This window comes from Dermacentor andersoni, chromosome 8 (assembly GCF_023375885.2).
Source record: "Dermacentor andersoni chromosome 8, qqDerAnde1_hic_scaffold, whole genome shotgun sequence".
Taxonomy (NCBI): domain Eukaryota; kingdom Metazoa; phylum Arthropoda; class Arachnida; order Ixodida; family Ixodidae; genus Dermacentor; species Dermacentor andersoni.
The window spans coordinates 139,999,831-140,024,747 of NC_092821.1; the positions used below are offsets into that span (position 1 = coordinate 139,999,831).

At 45.0% G+C, this 24,917-nt stretch overlaps 1 protein-coding gene across 2 annotated transcripts in view; it reads right to left on the reverse strand.

Annotated features, from left to right (window-relative positions):
- Nucleotides 1-9,342: 9,342 nt before the first annotated feature.
- Nucleotides 9,343-24,917, reverse strand: part of LOC126525812 (uncharacterized) — an 80,200-nt gene continuing 64,625 nt past the window's right edge. For both annotated transcript variants that reach the window (XM_072289974.1, XM_072289975.1), the window contains 5 exons: nucleotides 24,249-24,341; nucleotides 22,996-23,082; nucleotides 19,263-19,338; nucleotides 12,306-12,365; nucleotides 9,343-9,691 (listed from right to left, as the gene is read on the reverse strand). In XM_072289974.1, the coding sequence (XP_072146075.1) occupies nucleotides 9,572-9,691; nucleotides 12,306-12,365; nucleotides 19,263-19,338; nucleotides 22,996-23,082; nucleotides 24,249-24,341 (436 nt within the window). In that variant the 3' untranslated portion in view covers nucleotides 9,343-9,571. The remainder of the gene's footprint in view (nucleotides 9,692-12,305; nucleotides 12,366-19,262; nucleotides 19,339-22,995; nucleotides 23,083-24,248; nucleotides 24,342-24,917) is intronic.

Sequence of the window (24,917 nt, forward strand, 5' to 3'; positions counted from 1 at the left end):
CCTAGTGGTTCTGTCTCCACACCGAGGGAAAGCCTGCACATGTATTTTTCGGTCTTGTTGCTGAGACATTTCTCGTACTGTCTCACGTGAAAGTACATACAGCAGGGTTAGCTCTGTGCTGTGCACTTAGTATGCTTGAACTGCATGTGACCCTACTTATAAAAATTGATACACTTGTTGTGCTAAACTAAATGTGCGTAGAAAAAGAAACGTGGCGTAAATTTACACTAACTTTAAAGAAGGCTGGTGGTCAAATGCTAAATTAAGCATTTGCCACATCGAATACATTGCTATCCGTATGTCATCACGACCTTTGTCTGACCTTTTACCATTTAGGATTGTGTATTTTGGATTGTTGAGAAAGAAGGCTACTCTGACAGCATGACTAGAACAGCACCATGCACGAAAAGGACTTTAGACAAGTTTTATGTTTATGTTGACTCACAATCAAATGCGCACAATTTATTGATATGCATTCTTGTTGCGAGCATGGTTTAATTAGCACCATGTTGTTAATGCATAATCATTTTGCATACAGAAATCTTTGTAGTTATCAGTCCCTCAAGTAAAAGATGCTTTGTGACTGCTAAGGTACTTTCCGCTTCTCAGAACCTATGAATAGTTGTTGGGATCGAAACCGCAGAGGAAACCTCAGTAATAGCTAATAAAAGTTTAGACTGGTTCCGGTTCTGATAGCTTCAATGTGGGATATGCTTGTGGGATTTTTTTATATGTTCACGAACAAGTACATCCGTTTCTGCTTCCTTATTCATCATCATCATCAGCCTATTTTATGTCCATTGCAGGATGAAGGCATCTCCCTGCGATTGCCAATTACCCCTGTCCTGCGCCAACCGATATTAACTAGTGCCAGCAAATTTCCTAATCTCATTGCTCCACCTAGTCTTCTCCTGTCCTTGACTACGTTTCCCTTCTCTTGGTATGGGCGTCTTGCGCTGGAGTTTGAGGTATAGTAGCGGCGCCTGGTGGCGGCGCGGGAAACGACATCTGGGTCGTAACAGCTTGGGTCGTTTTGAGCCCTGGCTGTGGCGAAGCATGTTTCTAGGCCGAGTTTTGCGTCGATTCGCACTTTTTTCTGCCTTGTTGCAAGTGCGAAAAGGCTCGTCACTTCTCACAGACCACGTCGACCACGCTGCGAGCTGGTCGCAGCCTATAGTTTAACGAAAACGGACTCTCCGTGTGCCGTGGGACGTAATGCTGGAAGCAGAAGGAATCGGCGACGCCGATCCGGAGGAACCTAGCTCAGCATCGAAAAAGCGTCACCGTCGATACTGCTGCGTCGTGGGCTTCCATGAACAAGAAGCCCTGAATCCCAACATCCGATTCTATCGTTTCCCTTCAAGGGCTCACGAAGCGGTGCGTAGGGCGCGCTGTATAACTGCAGTTCGTCGCGCTGGGTAAGCGAAACTTCGCGCCATGCTGACTGCTTCACCTGTCTTGAAGCTTGCTTGATTATAGATCTGCGTTCTAAAATTCGGTCTTTTGCACCTACAGTCCCGACGGCAGACCTACATAGCAGCAGGCATGGCTGGTTGTTCACGATTCGAAACGCGGCCACAGCGACAATTAACAATTCGACCGGTGCGAAGTGGTGAAGTACCCAGGTGTGTGCAAATGACCACAAATGGCCGGGCTGATTCGGTGACAATTCACTACCCCACTACGAGCAGCACAGGTTAGAGAGGTTGAATGTGCTCATACTTGACCTCAAGCCAGCATATTGAGGCAGCGCAGCAAGATAGTATTGATTACAGCAGATCGATTTTCGAGCGTTGTCATTAAAAGCTACATCAAGCGAGCAGCGCACGAGCTCGCGCTGCACCGCGATTCGCACGTACGTGCGAGCTCATATGCATTGCATCAGTTATTACCAGTTACTAAAAGGGACAGATGGCCGCTACTACAATGCAGGCATAACTACTTGTTTAGCGGCATGCAGTCAACAAAGATTGCAGGAGGCCCGCCGTTTCGCGGCATGTCGAAAGACCGCTGCCGTCGCGGCGCGTACGATCGTGCGCTTGAGCAGTTCGTACGTCGCGGCATGCTGAAAGACCGCTGCCGTCGCCGCGCGTACTGTCGTGCGCTCGAGCAGTTCCGTACACATGATGCCGGCTTATCACTGCTGTGGATTCATTTATAGCAAGCATTTCCTCGCGTTTGTGCGCCTGAATCTAGCAGCGTGCAAACCTAATTACCTGAAGTTCTACTTCGTACGCGACTCGCTTCACTTGCGATTGACACCGCGCTAAAACTTCGCCGCTTAATTCTTGAACAGCATACACGTATTCGGCACTGCATAATTTCTTGCCTTTACGCAGCGTGCCACTCCTGAAAAAAATCTTCGGCGCCCGATATTCGCTGCAAGCCGTGATACAACACAACCGAAAGTGGCGGGTCCATATTGTAAACGTGCTTTCTGAAGCAGACGACCGAGCTTGGTACGACCCATTTTAGGACAGAGGGCGCTTTTCAGCACCTTTTTCGCAGCGCCCCCTGGGCAATGCAAGAGCCCCATCCATTCTGTAACCCTAACAGCCCAATGGTTATCTAACCTGCGCATTACGTGATCTGCCCAGTTCCATTTTTTTTCTTTTAATGTCAATTAGAATATTGGCTATACCCATTTCCTCTCATGTCCAAACTGCTCTCTTTGTCTCTTAACGCTATGCCTGGCAGTCTTCGTTCCATCGCTCTTTGGGTGGTCCTTAAATTGTTCTCAAGCTTCTTTGTAAATCTCCAAGTCTCTGTTCCATATGGCAGCACTGGTAAAATGCACTGATTTTACACCTTCCTTTTCAATGATAATGGTAAGCTTCCAGTAAGAAGCTGACAATGCCATCTGCGATCGAACCCACTTTTATTCTTCTATGAATTTACTAAATGTACTCCTTCAGAGACTCTAGAGGCTGACTGTCAATCCTGAATTCTTGTTCCCTTGCCAATCTATTCATCATTATCTTTGTCTTCTGCATATTAATCTTCAACCCCACTGTTACACTCTCTCTGTTAAAGTCCTCAATCATTTGTTGTAACTTGTCTGCAGTGTTGCTGAATAGAAGAATGTCATCGGCAAACTGAAGGTTGCCGAGATATTTGCCGTCGATCCTTACTCCTAAGCCATCTCAGTTTAATAGCTTGAATACTTCTTCCAAGCATGCAGTTAATAGCATTGGAGAGATTGTCTTCCTGTCTGACCCCTTTCTTTATAGGTATCTTCCTACTTGTGTAGAATTAAGGCAGCTGTGGAATCTCTGTAGATATTTTCCAAGGTATTTACGTAAGCGGTCTGTACTCCTTGATTATGTAATGCCTCTAAGACTGCTGGTATCTCTACTCAATCAAATGCCATTTCATAATCTGGGAAAGCCATATAGAGAGGCTTATTGTACTCAGCAGATTTCTCGATAACCTGATTAATGACACGGATGTGATCCATTGTAGAGTGTCCCTTCCTGAAGCCAGCCTGTTCCCTCGGTTGACTAAAGTCCAGTGTTGCCCTAATTCTATTGGAGATTATTTTGGTGAATATTTTATATAATACTGGGAGTAAGCTAATGGGCCTATAATTTTCAATTCTTTAAAGTCTCCCTTTTTGTGGATTAGCATAATGTGTGCATTCTTCCAGTTTTCTGGGACCCTTGCAGTTGATAGACACTTCATATATAGTGCCGCCAGTTTTCCTTATTACAATATAGTAATATCCTTTAGCATGTACAACCATGCAGAAACAGCATCTACTGTCTTCCCGAAACTACTGTTGGCCTGTTAACCTACACACACACTATATATATATATATATATATCAGCCTATTTTATGTCCACTGCAGGACGAAGGCCTCTCCCTGTGATCTCCAATTACCCCTTGCCCTGTGCCAACCGATTCCTGCTAGCGCCTGCCAATTTCTTAATTTCATAATCCCACCTAGTCTTCTGCCGTCCTCGACTGCGCTTCCCTTCTCTCTCTCTTTCTCTCTTAGACTCTCTCTCTCTATATATATATAGCATTTAAAATTTTTAGCGTTTAGGTTTAGCGTTTAAATATAGCGTTTAAAATTTATAGTGTTTAGGTTTAGCGTTTAAATGCGCATTAATTGCAATCGGCGCTCTTTGTCCGTCTTGTTCAGATCGCACGCACCGATTAGAAATCTTATGTATATATATATTGTTAAAGATTTCTAATCGGTGTGTGCGATCTCAAGACGGACAAAGAGCGCCGATCGCAATTGACGCGCATTTAAACGCTAAACCTAAACGCTATAAATTTTAAACGCTATATTTCATATTCATGAAAAACTTTGGGTCAAGAAATCGTCATTTTCCATGCACTTTACTGAAAAATTAAATCACCATCGCAGGACAGGCTGATTTAAACAGCAAGCTTCATGGATGCTTTCTGTAACATTGCGATATTCCTTCTAGAAGCTTTAGCGTGCGCGATCTGTCTGCAGTGTGCATCCCAGTTAAGTGAAGTGCGAAACTGCGCATCTACAACGGTCACCGCGGCTTCACTCGCTGCTTGTTTCACGCCCTAAGTTTCTGTTTGTTGTTGCTCGGAATGGCTGACCAAGGTGGGCCGCGAACACAAAGATGAGGCGCTGCCACTCTGTCTAGAACGAAACAGCGTCTACTCCTGCCGTTTGCACTCTCCAGCATTTCGCTGGCATGTGCATGCGTGCACTCACCATCTGACGCTACTGCAGGTGCTTGAACAGCACCTGAAGGGAGGAAGACGGCTTGCTTCCTCCGTTGATGTGAAACTTTGAAAAAGTATTTACTTATTAGCGTAGCTTAACTATATTCACAAGTTAATTGCCAATAAAATTGTTTTGTTCTTTTTATTTTGCAGACTTCTCTTCTTGGGGAGTTGAACAATAATGAAACAGTTGGTGACCGGGCAACAGTGTAATTTGTTGAGAGCCTGGCGATCAGAAATTAACTTCGTCCATAAGCCCAATGCTAACCCACACTGATGTGCAACCCAAATATTTTTTTTTGCTGTTTCGTAACTTGAAGCTGTCGCTCGTCGCCGTCGTGCACAAAATCGCTCTCATGGGGTTTAGTGTTTAAATGTGCGTCAATTGCGATCGGCGCTCTTTGTCCGTCTTGTCGAGATTGCACGCACCGATTAGAAATTTTTAAGCTCCACAGGGCCTGGTACACTTATTTCAATCAATCTTTGCCTTTCGGGCAAAACTGCGACTTCGTAGAAACACCCGGTATACGTAAAAACAAAGGCCCAATGTGCCGATGAAGTCTGGCGACTCCATCGGCGCTGCCATTACCGTTGCTTCCTGCCTTGCGTCGGTGTCTCTCCTAAAATGTGAGGTTATAAGCTTATGAGCGCTACACCCATGCTATCAGTTCCTTGTTAATATATTGCCATTTGGTCTAGTCTGCAATTCGCTTCTGAGGCTAATGCATAGTCGATACACAATAGCCTATTTCCGCGTTGCCACATTACCTATCCATTACATTTGTTTTCCCTGCTAACTACTATACAAAGTTCTGTTCCTCAAACAAATTCAGAATTAAAGAACCGTTGTAATGAGTATACGCGTCTAGGTCTTCCATGTGCACTTTCAAATGTCCTACTAACATCACCTAGCCTGGTTATTAGTATGCACTAATATAGTTTCCGATACACTCAATCAGTTCTCTATTTTGGTCTCTGCTATCACTATCTGTCCATAGGCAAGCTACTCCCAGCCCCATGATTTTCCTTGCTATGTGCAGCTAATCCATAAATGCTCCTTACATGTATATTTTGTCATTTGCCACCTCATACTTCGACTAATTAGCATACTCAAGCCTTGACCCAGTAATTTTGTATGTTACACCCTTCCTATACAAGATTATAAAAAAATTGACAGTCACTTAAGTATCCTTAAGTGATTCGAATGTGAAAGCTTTATGGCGTATCACATGTCATGACGTGACATGTGACGTTAAGTCATGCATGAGTATTTCCGAATCAACCTCACTTCCAATTATCACGCGACATCATACATTGTCACGTGTACTTCTACCTTAGCCTAAATGCACTTGCTCTTATTTGTACCAACCTTAATCCACTTTAATTCACCTTGATTAACTTTACTTCACCTGAATTCAGTCTACTCCACCTTGTCACCCTACTCCAACTTGTTATAACATTAAATCCATTTATTTCACTAATTCACCTTAATTCATTTGAATTACCCATAATTATGTCTAATTACTGTTGTTATACTATTTACTATCTTTTGTATTACTACTGACATACAACACGTGCGTTTCGGTCGAGGCATTTCCAGCCATTCATCCTGCTTGCGATCACCCTGCATGCTTATGTAACAAATCGTAAGTCTCGATACTTATCCTTTGTGCCACTTGTGTCATTCTGGTGTGTTGCTACACTCAGTACTTTTATCTACTTTCCCGAGCGTTTGAGGCCTGCCTAAAGAAAAGCTACTACCCATGCCGCGAATCAACGTCCAGCTGAGCTACGTGCTTGCTAAAGTGTACTCTCTCACCCACAATAACGCCATATCGGCTAACTCGGCGCAGTTCCTGGTAGGTGCCAATAAATGTAATATTCAGTGCTTTAGCTAGGCGTCCGAATATCCCCACTGACTGCGAGCACTGCCTTTTCAATATCACACCTCTGCCTTTCAACCTATGCACACCGTACACACTGCGAATCTGCACTTCCTTGGAAATGTTCAGGGTTCGCTAACCCCTCTATTTGATTCGCCGTACCAGTGCCCCCATCCCTGGAGTATGTCGATTAATCCTATTATCGCCACTGGCTGCCTTTCCTTCATTGGGTCCCACATGTGTGGCTTGGATTTTGCGGTCACTTCCCTGAATGGTTTCCGCGCCAATATGTACTCTCTTGCCTGCACCTGCCCTCTCACATCGCTGGTTCCATTCCATGCATGTTTGTATTGCTGAACTGGATGCCACGTTTCCTCTTTATAGATTTGGAAACTACCTGAAGCAGTCGCTCGAGAGCGCCGGTGACTACAGTGCCACCTAACGGAGGGCAGACCACCATGCCGTCATTCTTCACAATGTCTTATTGTCAACTCAGTGAATTGAATAGGGAGTATCTTTTGCAGTGCAGCTATGCATAGCTAGCCAATTCGTCCGTCCATCAGTCTGTCGCTGTACGCTGAAAACTCCGGTGCAATCCCATGAGCATGTGAGAGAGAGAGAGAGAGGGGCGCGTGATTGTCTGTGCCACTAGCGGCGTCGTCGTTCTAGCCTAGCGAGCGCGCAGCTGTTTCTCTCTGGCTACGAAATGGGTAGGCCACGAGTCATACGTACTCCTGAGGAGCAGGAAGCTTTCGATCAGCAACGCCGTGAACAATGCCGGGAATGAGCTCATCTACGCCGTGCCAATACTGCAGCCGTCGTTGAATGAACAGTCGATGTTAAACCTTGCGCACATGAAGGCACACCAGGCCGTACGGTTCAGCCTCGCTGGTTAAGCATCTGTACGGAGTGCTTGGGAGGTGATTTTTTTAATAGTACACATACAGCCACAGAGAATGACACGCAAGACGAGCACCTTTGTACTCTCATTACAGAGAACATGCTCCCTTTGTGCTTTTAATAAAGTGTGCTTTGTAAAGGGAGCATTATGAACTAGAGAGATTCTTCGGAGAATACACTGTCATTCTTCTAGAAGACGGTGGATGCCATTTTTATATTGAACACGCCTGTTGCCATTTGAGGGTGCTTTTCGACTTACCTGGTGGTAAATCGAGGAGTTTAGACGCTCTCAAAAAAAACATCTACACACAACCACGAACCTTCTTGCACATGTCCTTGTCAGTCTTCTTACGTGTCCAGCTGGTAGCGGTTCTTTAATATTATGTTGTATTTGCCGGCAAACTGAGCGTTTATTTAGACAGCTTGGGTCCACTTCACCACCGTGGATAACTTGCGTAGTTCTCTCTACGGTCACGTCCAGATGTGCGCACAGTCTTGGGTGATGGCAGAGTAGGGAAAAGAAAGCACATAGTCTTTAGTTCTTTGGTGGTCGTCGCAGTGAGATTGGTCATGTTTAACCTGGGCCGTAAAATTCAGATGGTGCAGTGTGCAGTGCTCTACTAGCGTCAACGTAGCCATAGCCTAGCTGCAACGTGAAGCATGCATAAACAGCCCAGCAAGCTCAACTTGCCCACTTAGTTTGCACCTGCGGCGTTCAGCCTTAGGCTTTCCCTTAGCAAGGCTGCACGTATGGAACTTTTCAATAAAGCTTAACAAGCACTCAGACATGTAAAGGCATCCGACGTGACATCATACATTGTCACTTCGCCTTTCACTTCGCAATGTTTCGCAAAACAATCAGTCTTTGCAGCTTTCTACGTGTGGAGTTTGCACGCGGCACCTTGAACGGCGAAAGCTTCACATAAGCGGCCACATTCGCATAGCACATTATTTTGCGCAAACGCATAGACAGACATAAAGGTTGGGAATAAACAAAGTTAAGCATACACTTATGGCCTGTAGGTGGCACATCTCTGCAACAACCACAGGAGACGTTCAGTTGATCATGGCATTACCGGAACATGAGTGTTTGAAGAAGAGCGCATTTCTTGACACAACCGCCCTCCTGAGATTCATTTAACACTTGTGTACATTAATGCACCTGAATTAGATTCCTAAATGTATACAAATAATGAAAATTGTAAATACTGTTAACGCTGCAGCATGCCGCTTCGCTGGCGCAAAGGCAATTGCATATGGAATCTTAAAGCATCCGATGTCCACAAAATTTTCCCGAAACTCCTTTAATTATGGTTTTACTTCTACTTTCCTCCGCAGCGTAATGTCTATGTCGAGGGCCGACAAACTGGGCACTTTTTGCCGAAGTGGTTTAAGAATACGAAGTATTGCTGGAAAGTAGTAAGTGCACTTTATTATATTCCTTTTAACAGCAACATATTGAGAACAGTCATCAAAAAGCAAGATATTGCCTGTTAAGAATTCTCGATTCTTTGTTTCAGCCTGCGTACATTGGAAGGAATGAGAATTAGGGCAGGAGGAGGACAAGAATGGAAAGGCTGGTAGGTCAACTGGACGCACATCTAATTAAGCTACAATGGGCAGGGACGAGAAAAAAACGGATGTGCACACAGCGACTTCGCGATATCCCAAGGTCGGCGTTTACTGGAAAGATCTTTCCAGGCCCTGAGATTGTGAATACTGCTACCGGCGTTTTGAATAGCGGAGGCTTCGAAATGCATCCAACATAAGTGCGAAGCCGCGTTACAAGCTTTCCATCTCTCTCTATTGAAAAATCATTTTTGGTGATTCAGTGCACACAGTGAATTTTCTTAGAAATGTTCCACACATTTATTTTGCAAAGGCGTTGATAGGCAGGTCGCCCGCACTTCCGTCCTCTGCCTCAGGAGCGTTCCAACTAGAAGAATGCTCCGCGTCCTTTCCAATGCAACGTCGTGCCGGATTTGTGCCCCGATTAAGAAAGGTGTTGATGTACGATAGCTGGACACCAGTGCAGCTTCTGAACGGCTGCAAACGGCTCACATTCCCGAAGTCGTCACGCACAAAGTTCCAGAGGGCTCCGAGACGCTCCGAATCCGATTTCCAGGTTTAGAAGGCACACAATATGCACTGTCCTCCACATCTTCAAGTTATTTAAGGCATACTGTACGTTTCCCTGCAAAAATCAAATCACGAGTGCATAATGCGCAATGCTTGCAGGTGTCATTTTATGCAGAACACACTATAAAAAAACTGCCATTTAAGTCATCGCAATTTCCACTGATAGGTCATGGGGCTTGGCCGAAATCTGCAGCAAGTTTATATGATAATTGATTAAAATATGCTAATAACATTTTTTATAATAACTTAAGGGCACATGTCGAAAACCGATTCACCCCTTTAAAGGCATTTTCTGTGTTTTCTCCCTTAGTTACACTCTTACACCTTTACGGGTGTGAGTATAGACCAACTTGCACCCTTTAGGCCCTTAATGGTGTAAATTAACTAACCTAACCTAAAGTCACGCGCGCTTAGCAGAAATTGAAAGGCTAGCACCACTCGAGCTATGCGACGTTAAAGGGGTCCTGAAACACCCCTCGGGCTTGGTGAAATAACACAGTCCGCGGGTAGCATACGCTGCTGTGAACATCTCGGTCAAGATCTCGGCCAAGTTTTGCTGTCGTACGCGGTGCGTGGAGCTCGCAAGTGGATCGCAAAGTCGCCTTTCTCTCAAACGCTCTCTATTCAAAAGAAGGCCCTGTCCTCACTCTTGTAGACGCACTATTTCGTCATCGGACGCACTCTTACGTCATTCCCTTAGACGGCTGCTATTGGCCGATAGCTGACGTCAAGCTGCGGTCGGCGTAGATAACGCGGCCGCCGCCGTGTGCCGCCACGAGTCCACTGGCTGAACGCACTGCGGCTCGCTGAGGACAACTGCATTTGACCATAACCTCCTTTATAAAAATATAGGAGGCTATGGTTCTATGGTTTGGCTTATGTTTAGCGCGTCGTAGGCACCAAAGGCGGAAGGGGCACCCGGGTGCAAGGGGCCAGTGGGGAGGAGGGGGGTGTCATATACGTCTGAAGACACCCGGAAATTGTCTATATCCTTGCCTTCCTCGACTACACCCGGAGGGGGGGGGGGGTGACAGAAGACCTACGGGCCCCGGGTGCCAGACGACCTAGCTACACCACTGCGCTTGCGCGTAACCCGCGTTCCCATGGTCACCATGGTAACCCATGGTCGGACTCGCTCCTCCTGCCACCGTTTGCATTGCTGCTCCGTCTTTGTCGCTAGACGCTCGGCCTCTCGGTCTCCAGTTGAGCCCGATAAATCAATAGCGCCGCACACACAGCCCGTAGCAACTGCCAGAGGAGGCGAACCCAGCGCGCCTTCACCTACCCTCCTCCTCCGCGAGGCTCTGCCTCCTTGCATTCCTCCACCTCCCCTTACTCCGCCGCGAGCTTATGTAACGTAATTATACATAATCCGCCGCGCGATATACGAAATTAAGCGGTATACTAAATGACAATCGGAGTATCTCCAAGCGACGGCAAACAACATTACCTTGGTTCTGTCCAGATACGCAGCATTTGCTTATTTTAAAATCTTGGTGCATGATAATTGGGAACCCCTGTATAGTGCATGGGCACAAGCATGCGACATGACCACACGTGGTCTTGCTGCGATGTCAGCCCGTTTCTTTTCCTTTTGCCGAATATTGCGATTGAATCGGTCGATTGACCACTCAGACAAGCGTGATTCAAACTTTTGCAAGTCGTAAGAGAATGAAAACGCGATTTGTTTTGTTCGATCTTGTTCGGCCTATCCTCTGCGACGAACTCGCCTAAAGCACCAAGCTTGTGCCACGTGTCCCGCTTAAATTGCGCCAAAATTTAAAAATATGCAAGCATACCACGCATCTGGACAGAATGAAGGTATAATGGCAACTGCCTTCGCTCGGAGTCAGACAATTATTTTTGTATTTCGCCTAATTACAAAATTAGGTGTAATGTTAATTTACCGATATTTGAAATGTTATATTCGGAACTGAAGTGTCGATGCGAAAATTGTAGCGCGTTCTGAAAAATTCCCGATACAGCTTTTTGTTCCTCAGTATGTGTTTAGCAGAGTTTTTTTTTTTTAATTAGGCCTGAAAGACGCGAAACGTGAAAAAAAAAAAAAAAAGTGCCGCGCTACTAAAATCGCGCTGCACAAGTGAGCTAGATTCGTACACAAGTGAGATGCGAGCCGGAGGGATCCGGGATCTGTCCTGTGCACGAGAGACGCTTAAACGCGTGCAGATATTCCTAGAACCACGATTACGTCACACTGACGTCGGCGCCACGTTCTGGCCGAGAACTTCGGAACAGCAGAATGCCGGGCGGGTTGGTTTCGCTGTCTTAGTTTGCAGCGTGACACACCGGAGGGGAACGTAATAATAATAATAATAATAAAAAAGACTCTTCCGAAATACTATGGCCAACTATGTATAACTTTTGGCTGGATCAACTTTCATATCATAGTATGCACGTACGTCATTCAACTATACTCCGCGACATCCGGTTTACAGCAGCGCCATGTTGGGGAACCTAAAGGCCTATGCGCACGCCTGTTGATAAGGTACCCCAAGATGGCGGAAGGTAGCGAAAGCAGACGACAGCAGCGGATGTGATGTCACGTGCATACTATGTAAAGTTAGGGATCTACATTAGCGAGGAGGACTTTCTACAATTGGAAGTCTATATTAGCGAAGACAGAATGACTGCGCAGCTTGCTGCCTTACCCGTAATGTCGTGGAGTGCGGTGCGGTGACTCCCGACATCGAAAACTGCGCAGCCGGTTCCTGCAAGGACGAAAGATGTTACTACGTTTGTGTGCCGAGTATCCGCAACGTATGCTTCATTCGCAGCGTATACACAAAGGTCATAAACCCTCGAAAGGCATGCGCTATTGGGCACCACGATACGTTAACTTCCCCTACACGCCCTAATCGCGTTATTAGTAATCTGCAACATATAATCTTTGGACGCCTTGAATTCACGCCACAAGTGAAGCATTATAGACCCTTTCTCATTAAATCACGATATCCACACACGTGATCGCGCAAAAGTCAAATCTGTGGTCTTTATTTTTTTTTTTATTTTTTTTCCACCGCTACTTCTTATATTCCCTCGCGCTGCGGCGCCAATTCCAAAGGCATGACGGCTGAGTGGCGTCGTGTTGTGCAGTGAAGTACACAGCCATTTTCACGCATGATTGCGCGAAAAAAAAAAGTTCGCAAAGTAGAAAGTCTGTGCACAACAACTGGTTGTTACATATATGTTTGTCTCAAACTTGGCGATTAATTACACAGATTACACACGTCCTTTGAAAACAGTGTTGTTATTTTCGAAATAATTGCTTTATTAGAAGTTGAAGTGAAGGTCGACGTTTCAGATTTTTAACTTCGTAGCCGAATCCTCAACGCCGGTAACGTAGAAAGCCGTTTTAGCTTTATTATTGCACAGAAACACATTTCGTTTAACTATGAGAACTTGTTCTTCCATGTACAACTATATATGTAAAATATATCAGCGAGCCGCTAAATTTGGAGGACAGACGTCAAGATTCGCGCTCGCTTTGAAACAGTTTGTCGTCTGTTCTTGCTTTTCTTCGCGTGGTCATGCACTGTAGGTGAGTAAAGATGCAATTTGCATGAATGGAAACATTATATGAAGATTTTACTTTAAGAGGAAGCTTTAGCTCGGGCCCAACTCCGACGCGGCCTATTCAAATACATGTAAAAACGCAAAAACGTTTTTATGAGATAACCCCTGGACCGATTTTGATGAAATTTGTTGCATTTGAAAGAGAAAAATAAATTCTAGTGACTGTTGGAAGCGGAATTTCGATTTAGGGCTTGAATTTTCTTAAAACGATTTTCAAATATTTGACCGTTTGAAAGAAATAGAAGCACGAAGTTTACAAATTCATAGCTCTGCATCATGAACTGATATCGCGGTTCTGTAAACGGCATCCATTAGATCATTCAAAGCGGACAAATGCAATATGTCATTTTACATCTTACGTGGATTTGTTACGTTGGTTACAACGGTTTTGCAAAAGTTGTATTTCCCTGTGTATAATTTTTTTTATATTCATGTGTAACATATCAATTTTGTCCGCTTTAGATGTATTATTAGATGCAATTCACAGAATTGTATTATCATTTCTAGTGGTTGAGTTACAGAGTTGTAAACTTGATAGTTTCGTTTTTTGAAAATTTTCAAATTTTGCCAATCTTTAATAAAAAATTGACGACCTAAATCGAAAATTCGAAACCAACAGTCACTAGATTTTAAGTTTTTCTTTTAAATGCAGCAAACCCCGTCAAATTTGGTGCAGTGGTTGCCGAGAAAAACGAATTCTCCTTTTACATGTATTTAGATAGGAGCACCCGAACTAAAGCTTCCTCTTAACGTGTTATTCGTGTAGCCATATCCATGTTTTAGACGAAGCCTCTTACAACACCAGCCAACACAAGCCTAGCAGACACGTTACCTAGGGCCCCTAGAAATATTTCTAGGGACCCTAGAAGTATTTCTAGGGACGCCACATTACCGTCATTCCCATGACGGCACAGCGCCCCTTAGGAAACTCCCATGGACAGTGGCACCAGATTTCCCTCTAGGTTTTATAGTGAGAAACTCTACTACACCTGGCAAGCCCAAATAGTCCAGTGTGTCACCAACGGTTATTACAAGAGTGACTCGGCAGACCTGGTAGCTGCGCCGCTGTGACGCCCTTGGTTTAATTATGCGGCAAATGTTTTTTTTTTTCCTGCACGGCACACCATTTCTGTGTTTGGCCAGGCTTCCTACTCTAGGAACCTGGCTTCATCAAATGAGATCCGAAAATAATCGCGTTTTGCTAACCGAGAGGACGTAAAGCGCTATGCGGCAACGGTTGCCCAAGCAGGCACTTTTCCAACAGGGACTGTCTTAGCAGTGTCAAGGTACTGCTTATACTGTCTGGCCAGGACTGTTTAGCAAAGATGGAAGAACCATTAAAATCGGTGTGGTAAAGTAGGACGACGACGAACGCATCAGACGACTGCATTCTGGCAACATAGTACATTGCATGCTCCCGAGACAGATTTCGTTAGGTCTAGAATTACCTCAGAACTATCCATTCGTAAAATTGGCTGTGAAGTCCTAAAGGCCTACCTGCACTCCAGTGCACGACAACTTTACTTGCTTAACATAACTTGACTATGTTCTCCGGCTTGTGAAATTGTATGCTGCAATTGAAAGATGCGCACTGAAGTGAAAAAGGGAATTTTTTGTTTAACTATCTGAACGTTTCCATATCTCGTGCAGGTAATTTTCGCCATTTCTAGTAATTCACCTTAAAAGGGGAAAATGAGCCAGCTTTCGTATAGTGATGTTTAAAAGGCAGTGCTAAAGAAAGCAGGTAGTACATAATATAATAGCTCGTGTGACCTACTGATTTAAACAATAAACACCCAATAAATTCAATACGATTCAATAACTTGAAAGGCGAAAATGAGCTATCATAGTAATGAACGTAGTGAAAAACACGTGGTATATTCGATGAGCTCCTGTGACCTACTGTAGTAAAATGATTTCAGCAATTTTGGAGAATGAAAATGGAAAATGAAAATGAAAGCACATGGGATTTCTCCACCGAAAACTCGCCGCTTGTATTGAGTGTGATGTCGCGCTGACGAACAAGTGATAAGTCATTGAGTGTGACGTACAAATGGCGTCGATATACAGTCAGGCACAGTACGTAACACTGTCGTGCATCAGTGTGATGTCACCCTGGCGGTCGTATTTGGGTCCTGTTGTTGCAGAGAGTTCACAGAACTTTCAAAGGTTAACAACTTGCTGCCTCTGTAGTCCTTCGTCGGCAAACTCACTGGTCTCGAGTAGCCGGTGCCCAAGTCCATGACGACCGGGTGTCTTGGTGCGCAATTACCGAAGACGTGTCTCTCAACCTACCATTCGGTGTTTACACCTTTTCTTCTAGCTCTAGCAGCTTCATTTCAAAATAAGAGCGACCGTTTTGTTATTGGCAGACGCGTAATCATCGATCGCAGCTTAACTGAAGAGTCGCAGTTTACCGTTTAAGAGCTGCTACATGAGGTGAACATGGCGGTCAGTTCTTACCGTTGGCTATAAGGCCCGCTGCTGGTCACGGGTCTTCTGGCACAGCTGTACGTCGACTGTACGTCGTGCGGCCGTGATCACCCATCGGGCTCTTTATACGGACGCCCGTGGATGCCGCAGTATGCCGCACTGCATGGATAGCCCGCCAAATCTCGAGATGAACTCAAGGGGCTTGACTTCCCAACGCAAGTCATACTAACAACGCCGTAGAAAGGGTGTGCGTGTAATGGTGAGGACACAAACAGTTTCTAGACCAGGTGGGTCATTAGTGTTTAATTGCGCTACAATGTTGACTTTCGCCATGTCGCCATATTAAGTCAATAAGAGGGCGTACCCCCGCCAAGCTAGCAAATGAGTACAGGCAAGATGGTCAATCCGATAATAGGATGGAATTTCGGATCAGCCTGCGCATAATTCCCGAGTAGTTTCTATGACGAAGTGATGCTATATATAGAGTAACAAGACTCCACTCCAGTGCATTCGGCAGAGAGCGGTCGGCAACGGGAGGCCCATTCAAAAATGCGGGGACACGAATGGAACGTGTCCCCGCATTTGGAACGTGGAAAATTCGCAGGGTCACCTATAGGGGTAGTTAGTAGTTGCTGGCACCTGCATGTCGGATATATATTGCAGGCATGTTAACTAGCCGACAGGTCACTATAGAATTCTCCCGCTGTTTTTACAATAAAAATTGCTGATGGTATTACCCTGCTTATCTTTCAGCGCATACATCTAGGCTATTGTCCTAGGCCTAGTTCTGTTACTCATTTCATGCTGCGTCAATTTTTTACTGCATCGAATATCTCTTATTGTCTCATTGTTGATCAGCTTTGACAGTTCCGCGAATTCTATCTGATCTCATGGGTTGGACACTTCCATTCTTTGTCGTTTCTTTATTAGGTCCTTTGTTACTTTGGAGAACTTACGTATTGGTTGCCTTGCTGCCTTACTTCCCTCTTCAATTACTGCTTCTGAAGCCAGCCTAGTTACGGTTACATTCATTACCTCTATGTCATCTTCATCTCTTTTTTTTAAGGCTGCATATTTGTTTGCAAGTACCAGCCTCAATTAGTCGGCTTTTACCCTTACTGCGTCTGGGTGCCGTCCCAGTATTGCCAAAGTTAAGGTAGCAAATACCAAAACGTCAGTAATGGCAAACAGTAACGCTACGCTAGAACACTATGCCTACAGGAAAAACAATGGTCCTTACAATGGGGAGCGTTTGCGCAAAACAAATAGCACCTGCTGGTCTGTCCATGCAGCCTGCTTGGCGGAGTTGCCCATTATTTATATGACAGTCGATTCGGCGGCCGCCGTTCCCGTTTGCTCCTACGAGGAGCTGATGGTTGTGCAGGACACGGCAGTGGTGCTGGACTGCGCTGCAACGTGAAATGGCTCGGCTTCATCACGCACATCCGGACACCGCGAATAGCAGCCTATCTATTTTTTTTGCGCGAATCGATACGATGAGAGATAAAGCATTATCAAAACTATGCATTGCGCGATAGTCACGGGTTGTTTTTGAAGCGGCGTGTGCTATATAGTTTCGAAGCTGCCGTATTTATTCGAATATAGGTGAAACTTGAAAGTAATTCCCCTCCATTGCTGGAAGGATTTATCCGGAAGGGGGGGGGGGGGGGTTGTTGCAGCTCTTTCGATAGCAACCAAACCGTCAAAACTGGCACTCTTGATAAGCCCTGTAAGCTTGAGGAGTAAACGATTACTCATTATAATCAGAATCAAGCTTGGGGAGTAAAAGAACACTCAGTATAATCAGCATCTGGAGACAGGACGGCTACATCCCTCTGGACCAGTTGCTGCATAGCATTGCGAAGTAATTGGAGCGTTTTCCTTATGCACCAGCCACGGTTTGCCCTGCTACAGGGACGCGTCTCTGCTGGCTCACCGAGCGGTATAAACGTCTCAGGATCTCTGTATCCTAGCTGATTGGTCGGCCTGACCACGTGAGCAAGAACTCGACACTCGACACATAGGATGTGGTTAGCCGAGACCAAGCCATAATTTCATCTATTACGGACTATTATCAAGTTGTAATTTCTCTGAAGTACGTCTTAACGCCTGTAAAAATTTGTGAAGCCTCCTCCGACGTGCTCTCTGCCGCCCACGTTTTATAACAGAGATAGCGTGGCTGTTACGCGTTAAAGCAGCATGTCGGGGTACATTCCGGCTACAAACGGCCATGCACGTTATCACGTGACACGGAACTCCTCACAGAAAAGTCGCGTGCGCAGAGCTTTCAAGAAAGGAGGCGCAAGAGGCAACAGTCAATGTTTCGGGAGAAGATACACCGTCCCAAATGGTGTATACTTCTTTGGAGCGTGTATTCTACCACTTCTCGGAATTTATGAATTATTTTACTCCGATATGGCGGCAAGATTACTCAATTTGAGCATAAAGAAGAGTAAAGTTGCTCCCCGTGAGAGTAGACGGTGCCGAAAAAGAAACGTTGCCGTGGCACTGCGTTCATTCTTAAACATTTGCGCCTTAGACGGCAAGATAATTTACATCTTTAGAGTTATAAAAGAGGTGCAAAAGCTGAATAATACTTGCACACTTACACCTTTTTTGCGTAAACGTGAGTTATAGAATGATTTACACACTTATTCATCTTTTTATGGGTGTACATTTTACAGCCCACGCAGTTTCACGGGACAGATACACCCAAGGAGGGTTCTTAAGAAGGCCTGAGGTGTTTTGCCGAGCGTCAGGGGCAGTCACCTCAGGAGCTGGGTCACTCGTGAAGAAAAAACAGCCAACCATATCTCTACACGACAATGAGTATGTGTTCGCAAGGCACCGCTTCTGTGCAAACAAAGAACCTTTACGATTCTGGTAACAAATAACGAAGCGCGCACGTTTTCTCATTAAAGGGTGTCTTCCGATCCTTCTAGCAAGCAAAGCTGTCTAGCATGACGTCTAATAGCGCTAATTCATGCACTGGAATATGAAGTCACCTACACACCGTTCGCTATCTGGCATCGAATCCCTGACGCAAAGGTAAACAGCAATATTCACAAGATATATCACTTAACTAAGTGGAAGTAGTTGAATAGTCAGATCAAAAACAATGACTTCGGTGATGGGCGTATGCCAAAGGCGTGACCGTGCGTAGGGCAGTTCATGTAGTTGAATGTAGTTCAAGTCGTGTAGTGTAGTTGAAATCGACGAGAAAGTATTATGCTGCAGCAATTGTATAGCAGCGTGAGATTGTTCCATGTCCGGAACTAGCAATGAGCTACTCCGGATGCCGGTTTTTAGGTCTTGCATTAGGGTTCAATTATTCTGTAAGTCTTATAATTGGTACTTCCATGCAGTCATATGCCTGCCTGTTTGGTAAAGGCAATCGAGGCAAAAACAAATAATTGCAGCATATTCTACATAGTTAAGAGATTTCGAAGAGAGTTTTCGTAACGCCCTCTGATTATAACAAGTTTTCGTGGCAATAGTTCAACGGAATCTATTGATAATATTTTTACTAATATTTAACGTAACGACTTCATCGTATCGATAACTTAGCCAGCGCTGCTAGAAACTGCCTGAGAACTTACCATGAAGTTGATGAGGTGCAGTGCTGGGCATGCCGTCCATGGTGTGACATGGAGGAATCCCGGTAGCCACCGAGTGCTGCTGATACCGAAAGCGAGATTAAGACAAAAGGGCAGGAAAGAAAAAAAACCGTCGCGTGTCTGTTTGACTACACGAAATGGGTCTATAGTTACACAAATGGCAAAAGACAAGCAGAGTGCAACGTTACCTAATAGTCATAGGCAGACACGATGTTCAAATCACATAAACGTATTTAAGATGCTGCACATTTCACTTTCTGCGGCCTGAAGGCGCATCTACCAAATATGAATGTAAACAACGTTGGGTAGGATACTGTAATTTTTTTTTTGCACCACGCTTTCATGCCATGTGCCACTTACGTCAGTTCTTACGTGATTTCAACTCCTACTTCAATTTTACCGGAGTGGGTATAGGCCATCATAGACGAAGAGAAATTCACATAAATAAAACAATTTTAGAAAAATTTCTCATGATAGAAGAATTTATCTGGGTGGCTTGAAACAACTGCAAGTAAGTTGCAGCGGAGCGGACGCTTGAATTAGTTATATGCACGTATACAAAGCGCCCAATTAAAACGTGCCGCTACCCTTAAGCGCACGTCATCGATAACACGCTAGCGCATGGAGCCGGGCGAACGTCCTACGCTCTTAAACAACATAGACTTGCAAGCACTTCTATGTTCATTTCTTTTTATTTATTTTTTTCATGCAAAGCTAGCACACTTACACAGCCCATTTAACATGGCCGCCCATCACTCGTTTAACGTTACCCCCTTCCTATGCAAACGAACGTCGGCAATCACGCGCTACATGAAAGGTGCCCGCTTTCTCGCGGAGAAACGCGTAGGTTTACAGTGTTAGCAATCCATGGATCAACACAGAAACACCGTGTCACCGAGTTCAGCAGTTGTCGCGAGTGTCGAGGCATAAGGAGGTTTGCTAATACGTGTAGCCACCTGTATACGTGGGACGGTTAAAAATATTTTACTGAATAAATTGTTCGTTGTTGTGCCGTGTTTTACTACAGACTGCGGCCTTGCCAAACCATTCTCATTTATTTTCTTTTCGTTCGTGCTGGAATCGACCAAACATGTTATTTTTTGGATGTGAGCTTTTCAAGATTTTCTCTGTACCTTGCCGTGCTCGGATTAACGCACTTCTTTAAATTAGCGAAATTGCGAGGAAAGCGGGTGTGTGCTTTACAGGAATGCGCGCTGTTTCTTCTACGTAAATTCTACGATTCTTCTACTTCTGAGATTGCTTATACATAAATACATGCAAAACGCAAAAAGGCATGACTGAGAAAACCGCTTGAACGATGTGAATGACAGTGCTGTACTTTGGAGAGAAAGCTCATTTGTACTGACTCTATAATAGGAAGCAAATTTTTTATTTAGGGTGTGAAATATTTACGATATTTCTCGGAAACTGGTAAGTTGGTGCGTTGCGTATCTTGGAAAGTCAGACTTTGAAATACATACTTTACTATACGTGTTACTTCCGTTTTCTTTTCCTCAGTTCTGGTTCGTCTTCCCTGCTGCCTTCCCTTTGCTTTTAAACCTCTACGCCCGAAACATTCCGGGCACGAACGGCGAGCACGTCGCAGGCGTGCCTTGGCACTCTCAAAAGTAGCGAGCGCAGAGCTTTCAAGAAAGGAAACGCAATCAATATGCGGAATACCGAGCGCAGCAAGAACAAAGGACGGGTCGAGAGTGGACAAACGCTTGTCATGTCTCGATCTGTTCTTTGTTCTTATATTGCGCCACGTATTCTATTATACAACATGCCCAAACCTATTGCCTTCTCAAACGCAAGCCAGACCGACGGCCATCATTGTTTGGGAACAAGCTACACTCGCCCGAATGGCGCATGACTCTTCCGTCACTGCCCGCAGTTCCCGAGTTATTTTACTCCCAAATGGAAGCAACAAATTGTGCACAAACAGTCATGGGGTCCCAGACTAAATTTACACCCTTAAAGGAGCATAAGGTGTATATCGGTGTATTACTCCCACGCTTAATCTCATATTGTGTAAGGGTGTGATTTACACATCGATTTGCACACCGATTCACTTTTTTAGGGGCACATTTTAAAGCTCACGCAGTTCGACCGGACACATACAGCTAAGGAGGCCCGTGAAGAAGGCCTCGGGTGTCGTTGCTGAGCGTGAGGGGGCAATCACCACCGGAGCTCGTTCCCTCTCATAACGAAAAAAAAAAAAAAAAAAAAGAAACAGTCTACCATTTCTCTATTTGACAATGACTATGTGTTCGTAAGGCAGCACCTCTGTGCAAACAGTTTTTGAACTCCGTATTAGCAAGCAAAGCTTTCTAACTTGGACGTTCAACTGCACTAATTCGCGCATTGTAATGCCAACACACCTGGAAACAGCTCGCTGTCCGCCATTCATGCTCTGACGCGACCGTAGACCGTAACGTTAATTGCAGCAATATTTACAGCTAAACTCGCTAAGCTACCAAGAAGAGGAAAGAATCAGTTCCACTTCGGGTAACCTATCTGAAAGTAGTTAAATAGTCTAACAATAGTATACAAGGAAGTTAAAAAGAAAGGGCTGTGGCAGTGCTTTTGTTCTTCAGTCATGGGGTCCCAGACTAAATTTACACCCTTAAAGGAGTGACTTCGCTGATGGGCGTATCCCAGAGGCGTGACAGGGTGTACGGCGGTTCAGTCTCGGATTTCTAGTCGAACTCGGCGAGGATTTATTACGCTGCAGAAGTTGTATAGCAGTGCGAGAATGTTGCATGCCTGGAACTGGTAATGAACTCTTCGGATGTCAGGTTTCAGGTCTTGCATCAGGATTTAATTGTAGTCATATAGTCATAAGCACGTCTCTGTGATAAAGGCAGTCACGGCGAAACCAAATAATTATAACACCTAGATTGTTAAGACATTTCGATGAGACTTTTTGTAACTTCCCATGATTAACGTCAGCTTTAAATTGGTTACAATGTTTCACGAAATCTGTCGATAAGATTTGTGTGAACAGTTAACGCAACGACTCCATCATATCTGTACATTAGGCAACGCTGCTGGAAACTGCGTGAGAGCTTACCACGAAATTGACCAAGTAAAATGCTGGGCTGTCACCCAGAATGACATCGCATGACATGGAGGAATCCCAAGAGCCCACGTGTGCTGCAGAGATCGAAAGTGAGTTTAAGTCAAAATGTTAGAACAGAGACAAAGAAAAAGAACCATCGCGTGTCGATCAATAGACGGCTATCTGAATCGACTACACGAAGGGAACTTATATAAACATTGCTAGTTATACAAATGGCAAAAACAAGCACAGCGCCACGCTACTAAATATAGTCATATGCACGCACGACGTCTGTGCCCTGACGGCGTCTCTACGAAAAATGAATATAAACAGCGTTGGGTAGAATTACAAGTAGAATCGAGCACCGAGAAGGTGTTTCAGCTGAAGGGGCGAATACGCACCTAAGACTTGCTTGAAACGCGTCGAGTGCACTATTGATGGGCAATGAGATGCGTCGATACGTATGTGATGAGGGAACGGCGGAACATCACCGTGTCGAGGGCAAACAAATACTAGACATATACCGGGCAGAACAGATTGAAACCAACTTGTGTAAAAGTGGTAGTTTCTTGTTTTTTAAAGGCTAGTTAACTATTATTGCGCTCTTAAATTACAATTAAGGCCGTTATACGTGAATTCAAGGCCTGCTCTTACCGCATGGGCCAGCTGCCGACATACGGACCCTCGTACGATGTCCTAGGTCCAGTCACGTGACCGCCGTGGATGCCACAGTATACTGCGCTGCAAACGTAACCAGGAGAGAGGAAGCTTTAGCTCGTAGCCAACGTCAATGCCGCCTGTTCAAATGGATGTAAAAGGCAGAAATCTTTATGATAGAGCTGCCGGACTTGTTTGTAGGAAGTTTGTGGAATTTGAGAGAAGAAGGCTGTAATAATTTGAGGGCTGTAATAATGAGATCTTGCGCGCATAGCTAACTAGAGCCCCTAGATGATCTACGCCAGGGCGGCGCCACCATCGCTGGTTAGAAGCGCCGCCGACGGCGTTGACGGGAAAACTCGCGTCTTGACCGGAGCCTGTTTGTAGGTTGACTGCGCATTGTCGGGGGGGGGGGGGGGGGATTGCGGTCACATGACGACCATGGGCTTCACCGTAGGCCGCGCTATATAATGTAGCGATTAAAGTAGGTTCATGCGCAACAAACTGCACCTCGGGGCTGTTTCCGATTCCGCCTACATGAATGCACAGAAAAGGCAGAATTTGTTAATTGAGAAACCAATGGACCGATGTTCATGAAATTGTATTGATGTGAGCTTTCAAGAAACGAGGTACAAGCGAGACAGGCAGCAGTCAATGTTTCGGGACAAGGTACACCCACCCAATTTGGCTATACTCCTTTAGAGCGTGTATTCCACCCCTTCTCGAAATTTGTGAATTATTTTACTCCGATATGGCAGCAACTTTACAAAATTTGCGCATAAAGAAGAGTAAACTTGCTCCCCGGGAGAGTAGATCGTGCAAAAAAGAAACAAAAAGATAAGTTGCCGTGGCACTGCGTTCGTTCTTAAATATTTTGCCTGTTGTGCCAAATAATTGACATCCTTAGAAGTGAGAAAGACTGTAAAGCGTAGTATCACCCACACACATTTAAACCTTTTTTGCGTGAACGTTTGAGGTGTAGAGTGGTTTACACCCTTGTACACGTTGTAATTTCTCTGAAGTACATTTCTTACGCCTGTAAACATTTTTGAAGCCTCTTCCCACTTGCTCTCTGCTACCCACGTTTAATAACAGAGATAGCGTGGCTGTTGTGGTTACCACGCAGTTCAGTGGAAAGCTCCCGCGCAGCAAGAGTGTTCAACGGGACAGTAACGAAAGTTCTGGCAAAGCCAACAGCTTGTCGTGCACTAACTATTTGATTAACGAGCAGAGCGGAGGAAAAAGCTCACCACCCGACGCGGAATTCCACTTCGCGCCGGGGAGGAACCAGGAGCCACATCGAGAACGGCGCTTGCATTTTGTGCAGGCTGTGGTGAATACTCCTGAAACAATGGCAACACAGCAAGGCACATGCTAAATACTGCTTGACGAGTCATATCCGCGGGAGAGTGCAGCTAATAGTGGTTTGGTAAGTTTATTATATTTAGCATTGATCTTGTTACGCATGGGCGTACGCAAACCTATAAAGGAACGCATTTGATGAGATTAAAATACAGGTTGCTTCACGTAACTTGAACCAAGGACTATGTGGTTAGCCGCAGCTGATTGAAAGCAGCGGCATGTGGTTTCCGTCATGTGGCACTCATTAGTTTATCTGTTTATATTCCGCTTAATTAGTCAATTAACTAAGATGCATTATAGAAACATTTCTATATTAACTTAAGGGTCAATTGCGTTTCGTTGCATTGTAGAGGGGATTCTGAGACGACCGATCCAACTTTTTGTGGAAGCGTAAACGATGCATAGCAGTGTATGGGTGTGGGCCAGTTGGTCACTCCATGATTTTGGGGAGTTACCCCAAGAGAACACGGGACTCGAAGAAAGGGACAACATGAAGCTGTCTTGTGGCGCGGTTATTATCTTTTGCGTCTAAGGAAAGCCATCGAAATACGAAATAT